This window comes from Crotalus tigris, unplaced genomic scaffold (assembly GCF_016545835.1).
Source record: "Crotalus tigris isolate CLP2741 ecotype Arizona unplaced genomic scaffold, ASM1654583v1 scf7180000017614.5298720, whole genome shotgun sequence".
In the NCBI taxonomy this organism is placed as follows: Eukaryota; Metazoa; Chordata; class Lepidosauria; order Squamata; family Viperidae; genus Crotalus; species Crotalus tigris.
The window spans coordinates 2,236,533-2,250,787 of record NW_024096513.1 but is presented as its reverse complement, the minus strand read 5'-3'; the positions used below and the strand labels follow the sequence as shown (position 1 = coordinate 2,250,787).

The 14,255-nt window shown below is 46.3% G+C and overlaps 1 protein-coding gene across 2 annotated transcripts; it reads right to left on the bottom strand.

Moving 5' to 3' along the window:
* Nucleotides 1–86: 86 nt before the first annotated feature.
* On the bottom strand, nt 87–13,892 carry DCDC2B (doublecortin domain containing 2B). 2 transcript variants are annotated; one of them, XM_039328940.1, is made up of 11 exons: nt 13,064–13,892; nt 10,804–10,861; nt 10,381–10,457; nt 9,481–9,612; nt 7,853–7,999; nt 6,503–6,542; nt 5,902–5,955; nt 4,317–4,494; nt 3,133–3,233; nt 772–834; nt 87–280 (listed from the first exon to the last, which is right to left on the bottom strand). In XM_039328940.1, the coding sequence occupies exons 1-11, from the start codon at nt 13,339–13,341 to the stop codon at nt 272–274; spliced, it is 1,137 nt and encodes a 378-aa protein (XP_039184874.1). In that variant the 5' UTR covers nt 13,342–13,892; the 3' UTR covers nt 87–271. The 2 variants fall into 2 exon arrangements, with proteins under 2 accessions (XP_039184874.1, XP_039184868.1); XM_039328934.1 differs by having other exon boundaries at nt 3,133–3,236; nt 13,064–13,887.
* Between the last annotated feature and the right edge of the window lie 363 nt (nt 13,893–14,255).

Sequence of the window (14,255 nt, the reverse complement as noted above, 5' to 3'; positions counted from 1 at the left end):
ATTAAACTTGGAACAGTTGTCAGCCCTCAGTCACCGTGCCTGTTTCTCCCCCCTCCCCCTTACCGGAATCTTGTCTCGGATAAGGATTTCAAATCAGAGAGATTCTACATTTATTGCAAGAACAAATTCTGTAGACAAAAATTGCACAAAACTACCATACGCTTGGTTCAAAACGTTCCCTCCGGCAAACCTTGCTGGGCTTGTTTCATTTGAGTCATTTCTCCGATCCAGGAGAGCTTCTTGTTGGCTGCAAAGTAAGCTTCTGTCTCACTTATAAGCACTACAAAGAGGAGAAAGTCTTGTCATTGTACAAGGAATGACAAAAGACAGAAGGTTTGTTGAACACGTCTATTGAGAGCAGTCTGGGAAGGAGCACCGAGATGGTATGGAAGCAGATCGCTGCTCAATCCCAGAGAAGAGCTTGTGCTGGAATGTCCGCTTTGTTCTGTACTGAATAGGCTGCACTTCAGTAGAAGAGACTGTGGGTAGCTCGGGGTTAAAGTCCTTGGACTGGAGCAAGGACCACACCTGCTCCCTTCTACACCGTGAAGATGTTACCTTGCCGGGCAATGAAATGTCTCCCAGAAAACGGGGCTCAGAGAACACCAAAGATCCCACAGACTGAACTTCCTTTAAAAGTTGGCTTGTTTTTACATAAATGCATAGATTCATTCACTGCAGTGAACTAAAATGAATCAGTTGTATAAATGTCATTATTCTTTCTTCTCTCCAGCACTTAGATTAAAATGTTTATCAATGCAAGTTAATTACCTTCTTGGATGGCCCTCCTTTGGTCTTTGATATAACTTCCTCTTCCACAATCTCTGCAGTTTTCTGGAGGGGGGGGAAGGGAAAAGCACAAGCACTCAGGCCACGTCCGAGGCGATGTGGTCAGCCGGCAGAACAAAAAAAAAAAAAAAAAGGCATAGGTGGGAATACTCCACTCTTACCAGGCAGGAACTTCTACTTAGTGTGACTTCAGAGTAGACAAAGGAAACATCTGACCTCAGCTAACTACAAAGATGACAAAGGTCTGGAGAAAACAGTTCCTCAGGGAGAAAACCCCTGAAACATATTTGATAAAAGCAAACAGTCTTTTCCAAAGTTACTAAGCTACCCACCCCATTAATACTGACCCACAGACCATGTTCTGGGTGATGTATTTGTATACTGAAGTAGATCAGTTAGTGCTTTTGATAGTGTTAATCTTAGTTTGTAGCTGTGGTTTAGCTATGATAATCCAGCTCCTATGGTTAGTCTGCAGTGGATTTAAAATGCCAGATTTTTGAGATATAAAAAATCAAACCAAGATAACTCACTTCAGAATTTTTTTTCCACCTTTAACATAAGGGTTAGGGTTAGGTCACCATGAACTCAGAGAGCGAAATGGACATCGCCAACAAATTTGGAGTACTTGGGTATGGTTAGGAGGGCACTGACTTTTCTAGCCTGCCCTATCTATGTTTCCTGGTAAAATACATGGGAAAATCCCATTGGAGGAAAATTCCACTTAGGGTTAGGGTTAGGTCACCATGAACTCATAGAGCAAAATAGACATTGCCAATAAATTCGGAGTGCTTGGGTATGGTTAGGGGGGCACTGACTTTTCTAGCCTGCCCTATCTATGTTTCCTGGTAAAATATATGGGAAAATCCCATTGGGGGAAAATTCCACTTAGGGTTAAGGTTAGGTCACCATGAACTCGGAGAGCGAAATGGACATCACCAACAAATTTGGAGTACTTGGGTATGGTTAGGAGGACACTGACTTTTCTAGGCTGCCCTATCTATGTTTCCTGGTAAAATACATGGGAAAATCCCATTGGGGGAAAATTCCACTTAGGGTTAGGGTTAGGTCACTATGAACTCATAGAGCAAAATGGACATCGCCAACAAACTCGGAGTGCTTGGGTATGGTCAGGAGGGCACTGACTTTTCTAGCCTGCCCTATCTATGTTTCCTGGTAAAATACATGGGAAAATCCCATTGGGGGAAAATTCCACTTAGGGTTAGGGTTAGGTCACCATGAACTCATAGAGCAAAATGGACACCGCCAACAAATTTGGAGTGCTTGGGTATAGTTAGGAGGGCACTGACTTTTCTAGCCTGCCCTATCTATGTTTCCTGGTAAAATACATGGGAAAATCCCATTGGGGGAAAATTCCACTTAGGCCAGTGATGGCGAACCTTTTAGAGACTGAGTGCCCAAACTGCAGCCCCAAACCCACTTATGCATCGTCGAGTGCCGGGTGGGTGTGGCCCCAATATTGGGTGGCCGTGGCCCAGTGGGTGGGCGTGGCTGCAGTAGTAACGGCAGACTGGGTGGGACTCAAAAGTTCCAACTTTGCGAGATCTTTTTTTCTCCCGCAAGGAAATTGATTGATTGATTGATTGAATTTTTTTTTTTTTGCACACAGTGGTGGAGGCCTAAAGCAAAAAGGTTTTATAAAATCCAGCTGAATCCTAGGACTGGGGCGACGGCATGCGTGCCCACAGAGAGGGGTCTGCGTGCCACCTGTGGCAGGCATGTCATAGGTTTGCCACCCCGGACATAACTTATTAAGCAGTACAATTTGATTGAAAAATAACCTGAAATCTTTTAGTGGGAAAAATAAAAATACAAAAACTTATAATAATATGTCCCAAGGTGCGATTTCAAAAGGCAACTTGGACTTTGTTTTTCCTTGTTTTATTTCTCATCCAAGAAGAAAAATGCCTTTAAGCAAAAACCAAGAAAGTCCAATTGCCTTTTCAAAAAGCACCTTTGGGACAACCATGGCCTGGATGGCTGAGAATCCCCATGGACATTTATAATAACGTGGTTGCATGAGTGTACACATCCTTAAACTAATACTTCATTGGAGCTCCTTTTGATTTTATGACAACATTCAGCCTTTTGGGGTCAGCCTGACACATCTTGGCTTGAGGATCTTTGCCCAAGAATCTTCCTTGCAAAAGCGGTCCAAATCTGCCGATTGCGAGGTCAACTCCTGTGCACAACCTCTTCAGGTCACCCCTCACTGTCAGGGGTGTCCATGCTAGCTGGGGAATTCTGGGAGATGAGGTCCCCTGGTCTTACAGTCTGCTTTGGGGGGAAAGGCTGCTCACGCATGGCCTGAGAGACCCTCCTTACCTGGTCCACCGGCAATTCAACCTGCGTGTCTTCGTCTTCTCCTATTTCCTGCGCATCCACCATCTCCTGCCTTGCCCCTCTCCTTTTATAAACGCTTTCATCTTCTGAAGAAAAAATAAAAGACAGGGCGACACGAGATCCCTGGTGAATAACGTGCCCTTCCCAGAGTGGTTTCCCTCCTTGCGCTTTGAAAGCGCCAGACGGTGGCTACAAATCAGCTTTCATCCCTCTTTTGATGCAGGGTACATCGTGGTGTTCTCTAAGCTTGGCCGTTTTCATGACCCAGACTAGGGAACACAATCAGTGTTGCACTGACATCCAAGCTCCAAGAGCACTGATATTACAGTACCTAGTTGGGTCCTGAAATGTCTGCAAAAAAACCCACCGAGCTCAGAGAGCACCACGGAGCCTTCAGTTCAACCCGGAGGTGCAAATATTCTCCTTTATCCAGCATGTTGCTTTCTGACCAGCAGGACGTAGCGCCTGGCCAGTTGGTTTCCTCCCTGTTGGGATTCATCCAGAAAGTTTCAGTCTCTCACTCACTCAGTCATGGGGATCAAGTCATGGGGTTCACTCTCCTGGGAGAGTGAAACGCTCTGAATTATTTTGTTTTGAGCCCCAAATCAAACTTGTGTCTGTTAATTCCTCTGCGCAAAACAATGAAGTAGTGACTTTAACACCATAACTGAGCTGAGCTCACATACACCAAGAGATTCCGGCTTCTTCAAGAATTTTCTAGTCTTCTGAATTTGGGGAGCCCTGGACTTCCCATACAAACCTTCTGTTGCTTTCTCCAAGAACACCTGAGGCTACCATCTGCTCTACACAAGCCACACAGGAGTCAACCACATTGTAGTGTGTCATTGTGTGCAAACTCAGCCTGTCAGATGTTCTAATAATAATTAAAGATTATTCCCCCATATGCAATCTGCCTGCTTAACATTTGTTTGACAGCTTCCTCTGGGAAAAAATGCCTGACTGGCTGACCCAGCCCATCCCTCCCAATTTCCTTGGATGCTCCCCTTGGTCAATGGAGTTGCTCAGCCTGATACCCTCCAGGGGCTGACTTGACAGGCAGTGTGGCCAAAGTCGCTCACTATCACCACAGCCCCCTTACCCGTCATAGTGCCCACTCTGTCTCTAAGGTGAGACACAGGTGCTCATTCTTTTCCGTTTATTTTTACCTCGGGTGAAATAGTTGCCAGGGACCTGGCGCTCTTGTCCAACCTGGCCTGGCTTGGCGTGGAAGACGGATGTCACTTTGTCTTGGTGAGGGTATTTCTTGGCTGGCTTGGACTCGGAGGGACGGGGAGGGTCTCCTGCAGGCACAATCCCTGTGGAATGGACCCGCCAAAGTTTCATCTGGAAGTTCAAGGAATGTTCATCAGGGCCTTTCAGATGTAAGTCCTGGCCACTTCAAATCATCATCAAACATCCCCAGCATTTCCTATTTCCATCCTCTCAAAGTCCCCCCTCCCTCTCCATGCGGAAAAAAAAATCAATTTCCTGCAGAAAATATGCCGCAGGTCCCTGCTTTGGGATCCGTAGCAACTGGGGAAGTGGGGAGTCTCTGCTGTGAGATTTCAGCTCCAGCCAGGTCAGGAAGGGGGACAAGGAATCCAAGCTTCCTTTGATGGGAAGCCGCTTCCCCACACGTGCTCTATCCGGCCCAGCGCATTGGGATCTTAAGGCCCACGAATCCACAAGGCCCAAAGAAGCGTGTCTGATTTTCACAAGGCTCCGTAGTTTGCAAAAGGCTACATTATTGCTACAGGTAGTCCTCAGCTTATGACCAACCACTTAGCAACCATTTGAAGTTAGGATGGGCCCCAAAACAAGTACCTAGGACCCAGATTTGAAGTTACAATGGCTGCCCCATTTCCCCAGTCACATGATTGTAGTTCGGTTGCTCAGCAACTGACCTGCGTTTCTGTTTGCAGCATCCCATAGTCACATAACCACAACTGACTTTTTTTTTTGCCACAAACTGATGTTTACTTCCAATTTCCATCAAAAAAATGCCCATTGTGGCCAATGGATCCACTTACCAACCACAGATTCAATTAAAAAAACATTACGATTCTATTAACTGCCACAAAAAATATAAAATCAAGCTGGTCACGTGACGACCCACTTAACAATGTAAAACCTTCTTTTAATAAAAAGTATTAGAAGAAAAAAGCAAGACATTTGGAAAAGTCAAAAGGGCAGCTGTGGCTACAAAAATCAAAGTTCTGCCCCCTCTGTTTTAATGTGCACTGTATTTTTAAAAAGAACTTTGATTAGGCAATTGTAGCTGCTATCTTGACTTTTTGGACACCCACAAACTCCTGCTGATTACAAGTTGAACACAAATCAGCACTGTGGAGTACCGTAGGTGTAAGGGTTTTAGGTTATATTGATAAGAGCCCATTTCTGAAGTCTTAGGAAATAGTATTTCCACTTTATTTCCTACCAATCCATTGGAAGTCTTAAGATGCAGGCAAGGCAACTTGTTAAACTGCTTGGGCTTTCCAGTGCACACAAATGGACCCACAATATTCATGAATTTAGTACACCGAGCCTTTTATGGTGGAGAAAAAAAAACAGTACTTTCCCCAAAATGAGGTTTTTATGGCAGGAAACTTCAGTGTTTTTATGTATATATAATGTAATGTAGAGGTATTTCAGAATATGGAATCCTACTCTTAGCCAACATGAAACATTAAATCCTGAACTTTTTTATTTAAGTGGCAGATTAAGCTCTCCAAAATCGCTGCTTCACTTTACCTGTTGCACTGGCTCAAGGAGTGCCGAGTCGCTGGCTCTGTCTTCAGAGGCCACCTGGAGAGGATAGAAGAGAGTAGAAATAAATAAACAGGTAAATGACATCGTAAGATTTTGCTGGTTCTGGTCTTAACTAATGCAGAAACAAAAACTAGTAAGACATTAGAGCAGAGGTTCTCAACTTTTTCTACACTCTGCACCCCTAGAACGCTTCTGATATATTCTCGCACTCCTTACAAAAGTTTGAAATAATGGCAACAAATTATGCATATACACTTATAATTTTGAAAACCCAAGTTTTCGCACCCCCTGGAATATCGTCTCGCACCCCTGGTTGGGAACCCCTGTATTAGAGAAATACCAGTGAAATGTAATAATGTTGTACACATCTGCTGGGTGGATGCAGCAGGTTTTGGTCACTTCTGCCGCGCTGGGAGGTAACCCATGAAGCACATTTATTTTTTTGGAGGGGGATCCCCACTCTGGTTGCTAAAAAAATCTAATAGGAACATTTACACATTACACTTCTTCTCCAGATGCAAAGTATCTTTGCTCCTTTTCACACAGGTGCTGCCTTAGGAAATCAGCCATCAAGGCTACTTACCCCCCGATTGTAGTTCCTTCTTCTGTTAGTAGAGAAGTTCCTATGAGTAGAAAAGCAGCACATTCATATCCAGACCACACAGAGATGTTTTTCCTACCTTACTGAGATACTGTGCAGTGTAATGGGCAGAAGGAATAATCGTGAGGAACAGGAAGGAGAGCTGCTACTGGGATAACAGATAACAGAAACCCAAGTATGGGCCAGAACTGTAGCCGGAGAAAGTGTCTCAGACAAGATCCTCCCTAGTTCTTCTGAAAGAAGGGAGAGGAAAGCGTATTCACACTTGCAAGGTTCTGTTACTATGGATGTTACAGTAAAAATCGTCAACACCTACATGGCAGTAGTATCTTAGCCTGGGCTACCGTAACACACAGGGTCTGTAGGCCCAGCACACCCTGTCTCTGAGCTGGGGTTTGCTCTCTTTTTATATACTAGTGGCTTGCCCTGTGAGCATGGTTCTCTTCTTGCTAATTCCTTGATGTTGTTCATTTGTGTATGGCAGGGGTAGGCAACCTTGGCTCTTTTATGACTCCTGGACTTCAACTCCCAGAATTCCTGAGCCAGCTATGCTGAGGGGAAAGGGAGAGGTTTCCAAGCTGAGCCATGCTGACTCAGGAATTCTGGGAGTTGAAGTCCACAAGTCATAAAAGAGCCAAGGTTGCCTACCCCTGGATTCTATGGAAATTCTCAATCATCCAGGTCATGGTTGTCCCAAAGTTGCTTTTCCAAAAAGTAACTGGACTTTCTTGGTTCTTTCCTGGAAAGCGTTTCGCTTCTCGTCCAAGAAGCTGAAGAACTGAAACTGGGGAAGCTTCTTAGATGAGAAGTGAAATGTTTTCAAGGAAAAGAACCAAGACAGTCCAGTTGCCTTTTGGAAAAGCACCTTTGGGACACTGGTTGCTTACTGTTAGCTTGTCTGGCAATTCCTAGTGTATAAAAAGACAGCAAACCCCTCTCCCTTCTAGCACTGATGATGTTATCTAGTTGTGTAATGAAACATCTGCAAGAAAAGAACCAAGCTCAGAGAGCACCAAGGACACCACGGTTCAATCCTTATTTCACCCTCAGAGAACACAAGTTATGACCTCCCCCAACATCTCCTAAACAAGGAAGATTGGAAGAACAGAGGTACTTGGAGAAAGTGTTTGGGCAGATGAAGTCAATACTACTTTTTTATTATTATTATTCTAAGGGATTGTATTCTGCACAAAGGAGCCCGCTGCTGCATTTCAGTCACACTGATTCAGCCATTTGGACATGTGCCAGATTGGCTGCCATTTAAATCAATCTTTCACCACCTGACACCCAACTGAAAAAGCTGAGCTAAGCAGAGGCACCTCAGCTGCCTACCAAAAGGGACGGAGAGGGATTTTGGGAGGCACCAGTAGTTCGAAGTAAGGCAAATCTTTGTACTTCTCCGGCCCCACAGCCACATAATATTCGCCGTTCACCAGCTCCTCGCCCTGGGAGATGAGGTCACCGTTCAGCTTGCAGAGCCTGGAAGAGCAAAGCAGAAACAGGTCCAAGAAAAGGGGGAAGAATCTGAGGAAGACACAAGGCTGGCTGGGGAATTCTGGGAGTTGAAGTCCACAAGACTTAAAAGTTGTAAGTCGGGGAGCCCTGTTCTACAAGTTTCCTCCTGTTTAAAGACTGAAGAGGGAACTAACCCAATCAGAACAGAGCTAGAAGGGACCTTGGGGGTCTTCTAGTGAAAGTCCAACCCCCTGCTCAGGCAGGAGACCATTTCAGACAAGTGGCTGTCCAGTCTCTTCTTAAAACTTCCAGTGCACCCACAACTTCTGAAGGCAAAGCTGTTACCCTGGTTAATTGTCCTCACTGTTAGGAAGTTTCTCCTTAATTCCAGGTTGCTTCTCTCTTTGATCAGTTTCCAACCATTGCTTCTTGTCCTGCCTTAAACCCATAACTAAACCCAATGACCCCTCTGTTCTGGGTCTTGCAGGTGGACTTGGCTCCCACAGCCACCTTTATGCAAAATCTAGTTGACCAAAGCCCTGATGGCTGCTTCTGCTCATGAGTGACACTAATGAGCCCGTTTCCTGTTCAGCCACATTTCTGACATAACATGAAGCCATCTGGTGGTTTTCTTTGTTTTGGCTCAGCCTTTTGTGGAAAGAAGGTGTGTTGCTAAAGCCCAGAAGGTGTGTTGCTAAAGCTTCTGCTCTGGCCCTGGGCTTTGGAGGGAGCAGGACAGGTCCAATTTGCCCCAGCCCCCTCCCCCAGCTGAGGTGCCTGCTCTCACAGTAAAGTATATTGTACCATTCATGAACAGTATATAGGCAAAAGGAATCCAGAGAGACTCTGTTCATAAGAATTGCATCTGCTTTGGAAGAAAGATTGTTTACAGGATTTCCCCTTCCCTAAAACTGAGATTCCTTTCTCAGACTCTCAGTCCTTATTTAATTTGAAGTTATGACAGTTAAAGCAGTATAAATAGAGCCGGTTTGGTTTAGCGGTTAAGGCACCAGACTAGAAAGTGGTTCAAGTTCTTTCTCAGCAATGAAAGCCAGCTGGGGGACTTTGGGCCAGCCCCTCTCTCTTCAGCCCAGCCCACCTCACAGGGTAGTTGTGGTAGGGAAAACTGGAGGAGGCAGGTGTGTTGGATACGTTCCCTGCCTTGAGTTATTTATAAAAATAGTAAAGCCGGGATAAAACTAAGTAAGCAAAGCTGAGCTGCTTTTTGGCAGAGAAAGCTCTCAGCTATCGCACACTATCGTGAAGCAACCTCCCTGAGCACAGAACTCCCCCTAACAATGCCCCCCCCAGACAAGGTCCCTCCGGTCCTCTGGAGCCAGGGCTCAGGGCAGGGCCCCAGTGCAGAGAGACCCCCAGGAGGCCTTGGGGGGCTGGAGTAGCCTAGTTCTGGGGTAGCAAAGGGACGGCAGAGCCTTTGATTTCCACCCCCCACCCCACCCCCAAAGAAATAGAAAAGGATGGTAAAAAATGCAGACAAGACTCACTTTTTCACCGCTCCCGAGCGCAGGTTGGCCTTTTCTGACAAGCGGCCAAGGACGGTGCCCCATTCCTGCAGGGCGCCCCTGGCCAGCACCATTCGGAAGGGGGGGCTCAGCAAGTCTCCGTTGCGGAAAACACTGGAACGGCAGAAGCAGAGACGCCGGCTTCCTTCCCTGCAGAGCTTCCTGGGGGAAGACTCCCAACTACTCCCGTCTCCCTCATTCAGATATGCGAGGACCTGGACTCCCTAAAATTATGCCAATGGGGCACGAAGGAATTTCTGGGCTCCACCACAGGCAGAGAGAATTTCCAGTCTTCTCTGGGTTTTTGTTTATTTGAATTTATACTTCACGGTGCTAACTAGCTCAGGATTCTGGCAGGATTTTACTTGGAGGAGGGGTTTGGTCCCTTGTTTGTAACCTCCCCTTTATTTCCCAATCGCTTTGCTCATCTCTTTTTTTTTGGTCAGGAAAGGTTTTAGGGCTGGATTAAGACTGGGAAGAAAGAGTTGGCCGAGGACAGCCCCCCCCTCAGGACTGCCTCTTTCCAGGGCTGTTGGGGGCACTAAGGATGTAGGTCCTGGAGATATAAATTGAATAAACTTCAGAGACAAAGAACTATGCCAATTCTGCCTTTAGTTAGTCGTTTATTTGATTTTTATTATTATTTTTTTAAATAATTTAATTTCAAGGCCTAACATACCTAATAGCCTTTCCTCCTCGTATTTTGCTGTGATATCATCAGGCTAGCCCTTTTCACGGCTAAGGCGAGACTTCACCGCCTCCTGGTTTCTAGTCTGCTACCTTAACCTCTACGCCAAATCCCGTCGCCTCCTTCTCTGAGCTTCCTCATTTCTTCCTTCACTAATCCGAGAGAGAATTTCCAAGGACAGGAGAGTCACTCACTGGATAACACAAGGAAGGTTCGTCTGCCGCTTCCATCCTGCCGTAACCATCACCTTCTGAGGCATACCTGGATAATTCTGAATGCCAAAACATCGTCGTCATCAACAGCAGCAACCATCACACACCATTATCTGTCCTTTGTAGGTTCTACCACTGTGTTTCTTAATCTGAGCACCTCGAAGGTGCATGGACTTCAACTCCCAGAATTCCCCAGCCGGCTCCAAAGTCCAAGCCCAACAGGCTCAAGGCCTTAGAAGATCCTGGCTTGCCCATCTCCTTAGGCAGAACTCCCTCTTTTAGGTTGCTTTTATTATATTTGGTGCACAATACAAAGCTTTGAAATAGGCAGAAGGCCTCTGGACCAAAAACTTCTCCTGGCAGTTGAGCCTTCTGCATTTGGTCCACCCACAACCACTTACTCACCTGGGCTCCATTTTTTTTCTGGTGCTTGTTCAGCTGCTTCATCCCAGCATTTGGATAACTGTCAACAAAGTGATTTGGGAAGAAAATGAGCCACCGAGCCGAGTCAGGGGATTGTGCTGGGCAGTTCTGAGTTCCAGTTCAGAGCAGACTCTCCTACTTCTACATTCAGCTATTTCTCCCATGAATGCTGCAGACTTCAAATCCCGCAATCCCTGGTTGTTGCCACAGGCTAACACATTCACATCTCTGGAAGTGGCCAAAGAATGTGGCAAAGTAACCCTTAAGAGGCGTTTTCCAGTGGAACAGGCAGCATGTCCTTTGCCATAGATATGGGTTTGATTACAACTCCCATCGCTTCCATGTGTATGTGCTCCAGATGCCTTTCAAGGAAGAAACAGGGAAAAATCTCTTTCTCTTAAGTCAGTTTTCCAACCTTAGCAACTTGAAGATGTGTGGACATCAACTCCCAGAGTTTCCCAGCCAGCCATACTGGGAGTTGAAGTCCATCTACTTCAAGCTGCCACGATTGGAAAACAGTGATCTGGGTCTTGGGAATGGTCAACCAGAGAAGATCAACAACAGTGCTGTCCCTTCAACTCTTCTTTAATTCACAGTCCTCCCAATAAAACTTGAGGGATGGACACCTTCTCCTCTGGAAAGGAGGAGAGCTGCATGTGCGATGATGCATCTTGGAAGGAAGAAGCAGAATTCCACCACCCACTGCCCTTACTCTTGTGATTTTAAGAGTGTTTCTGAAAGTTCAAACAATTGGGCAGCTGAAGAATTCTGCTCAGCAAGACAGCAATTAATCCCACATTGCAGCTAAGAGAGGGCTGGGTGGCAGACATTGCTTAGCTTTGGGTGGCCAGTTGGAGAAGGATGTCCAAGGGGCAGAAGTTCAAACTTTTCTCATTTTTTGAAAACAAAGCCAGAGGCTTCTGGTGCAGCCAGGCAAGAGACTCGAGGCAGTTCTTTGTCTTGGGATAGAAGAACCAAATGAGATGGAGTGGGAGGAGCTGTCCTCAGGAACTCAAGTCAAATGCCAGAGACTTTCTGCCAAAGCTTTTCCCAACCTGGTTTTCCAAATGCACAATATTGGGGCTTTGAATTCTTTAAACTCCAAATTCTGGACTTGAAGTCCCACGATCTATGAAGAATTCCACAACAGGGTGGCCTTCTCTGCACTACTCCAGCCATTCTACACAGCTGTGACTCTCTTCCTTTAAACAAAGCCCATTCGGATCTCGTGCCGGAAAAGCTGCCACGTATCTTCACAATTTACACACTGGCTTGAATGTGCTGGGTGCTGAGAGTGGCCCTCCGACACTCCCACAAGGGCAAGGGCTGCTTGGAGAGTGACATCGTGAGCTTGGTGTCGTCATAATTCAAGGGTCCTGGTCCTCCCTGGGAGGCCAGAGCAGACGCCCAGCTCTAGAGAAGAGCCCAGAGCTTCGACACTCTGCTTGCTCAGGCTGCCTTCTTCTACTTTGACTCAGGTAAGGATCTCACCCGTCCCTGACTGCCAGGAGGAAGGGGGGTAAATGGCTGAGAATGTGCTTCAGTTCCCCCGCTAGGGCAAAGGCTGGGGCTTGGCTTGGCTCGGCTTCCCCTGGAACTTTAGGCCTTGGAAGGGTCTCTCCCTGCCCCATCCACAGGCTCACAGTCCTAGTCACAACCCGCTAGGAATCTTCACCTCAAACCTTCATGCCAGTGAATCGGTCAGATTCTCTGCCTTCCCCCTCCTCCCTCCCATTGGCTGTGTGTGTGTGTGTGTGTGTGTGTGTGTGTGTGTGTGTGTGTTCCTCCGGTGCTCACACTGCAGAGACATTTGGGCTACTCTCATTCTACTGTTACTACAAGGGTGCCCGGAACAATGGTACACTTCTGCTGCTCTTGGATATTAACCCTGCCATACCATTCAGCACTCTCAGGTTCAAAATTCATCAGATGATCGTTGTGCTTTAACATAATCATCATTATAAACAAAACTCAATCGGGTATTCTGTTATCTAATACACTTTCATTTCTTTTATTTTTACATTTTCATTTCTATGTTCCCTTAAAGTCTTTTAACTCCTAGGCCTCCTTTTCTAGATTCTCATCTTTCCCTTGATGACTCTTATATCTACTTTTTTTTAATCAATATAATTCATATGGCTTATATATTTATCTTTTTAATGGTTTAAATCTATCATAATTTTTTCCCTCATCCGCTTTGCTGACTTAACAGACTGCAACAGAGATGAAAGGAGTTACTTACTCAAGCCTTTTGAACCGCTCAAAACCTGCAGCCACGTATCGGCAGCCGTTCTGCAGTTCACTCAGCTCCGTGACGCGATGACCCCCTCGGGGCGTGTAGATGCTCCTAACGGCCACGGGGGCTTGGATGGTGCTGGTCACTTCATTCAAAAAGGCGTCGAAGGTCAGGAACCGGCGCTGGTTCACCACAAATTTCCGGCCGAGGAAAAAGGGGTCCCCGTTGCGAAAGACCACCACATTCTTGGCAAGGGGTGCCACTGCCACAGTCGCCGAGACCATCTCTCCTGGGCTGCAGACCCCAGGCTGCTTATCTGAGAAAGCCCCCTGGCAGAGGGGCACCTGGGGGGCTTCTGCAGCCGAAAAGCACCACTCTTCTGAGCGTGTCAGGCTGCCTGCTAAGAGGAGAACTATGCCGTTTCCATGGTACCAGTTCAACAAGGAAAGAGAGAGGGAGTGCCCTCCGTTTGGTGAAAGACTCGGGTGTGTCTGTGGCAGAAACACCTATTTTGTGGAGGTATGCACAGCCTCTTTCTAGAATGAGAGCAGGACACCCATCAACAGGCGCACAACTCGCATTTCTTTCAGAGTCCTGGAGGCAGAGATGCCAGCTCCTCTAACCACGAGATCAGAGGTTATGCCGTAATAAAGATGGGACTACGAAGACAGTCACATGCTCCTCTCTACTCTTCTGCCTCAGCTCAATCCAGTGCACATGCTGGGGCTTAAACCAGGGTTGCCCCAATCAAGGGAAACTTCTTTGGCAAAAAATGTAATAAACCCCTCAACCCAGATTGGAGCATTTTCCGCTGTCAGTGGACTTTTCACATCCCACCCAGGCGTGATGAACGGCCTTATGCCCCCCCCCCCTTCAGATGCTGCCACCAGGGTGGAAATGCAAGAGCTACAAAATGACTCTGAGATTGTGGTGAGCAGCTCAAATGCAAATCTGTTTTGCAGATATTGTGAAACAGACAAGTGGATTCGGAAGGAAATAAAAACAATCAGTATAACAAAGCAACAGGACCCCACCATTCAACATATGCATTGCAGTTCCCGCAATTTCCCAAATCCCCTTAAAAAACTAAAGATTATGAGACTGACTAGTCCTGCCAAAGAAGTTATTACTCCTGGCTCTGATGCTAGTTCCATTTGAAGAGCTTCTCTTTTTAAATGCCTTCTTTTGCTTTCTAACT

What these genes read in the sequence shown, in the direction of transcription:
- DCDC2B (XM_039328934.1), bottom strand. Translation starts at nt 13,341, where the DNA reads ATGGTCTCGGCGACTGTGGCAGTGGCACCCCTTGCCAAGAATGTGGTG. An exon ending in TCCTTGAGCCAGTGCAACAG is followed by an intron (nt 4,495 to 5,901) that starts GTAAAGTGAAGC and finishes TTGAACTTCCAG; the next exon opens with ATGAAACTTTGGCGGGTCCA. An exon ending in TTGAATTGCCGGTGGACCAG is followed by an intron (nt 835 to 3,132) that starts GTAAGGAGGGTC and finishes CCCCCCCTCCAG; the next exon opens with AAAACTGCAGAGATTGTGGA.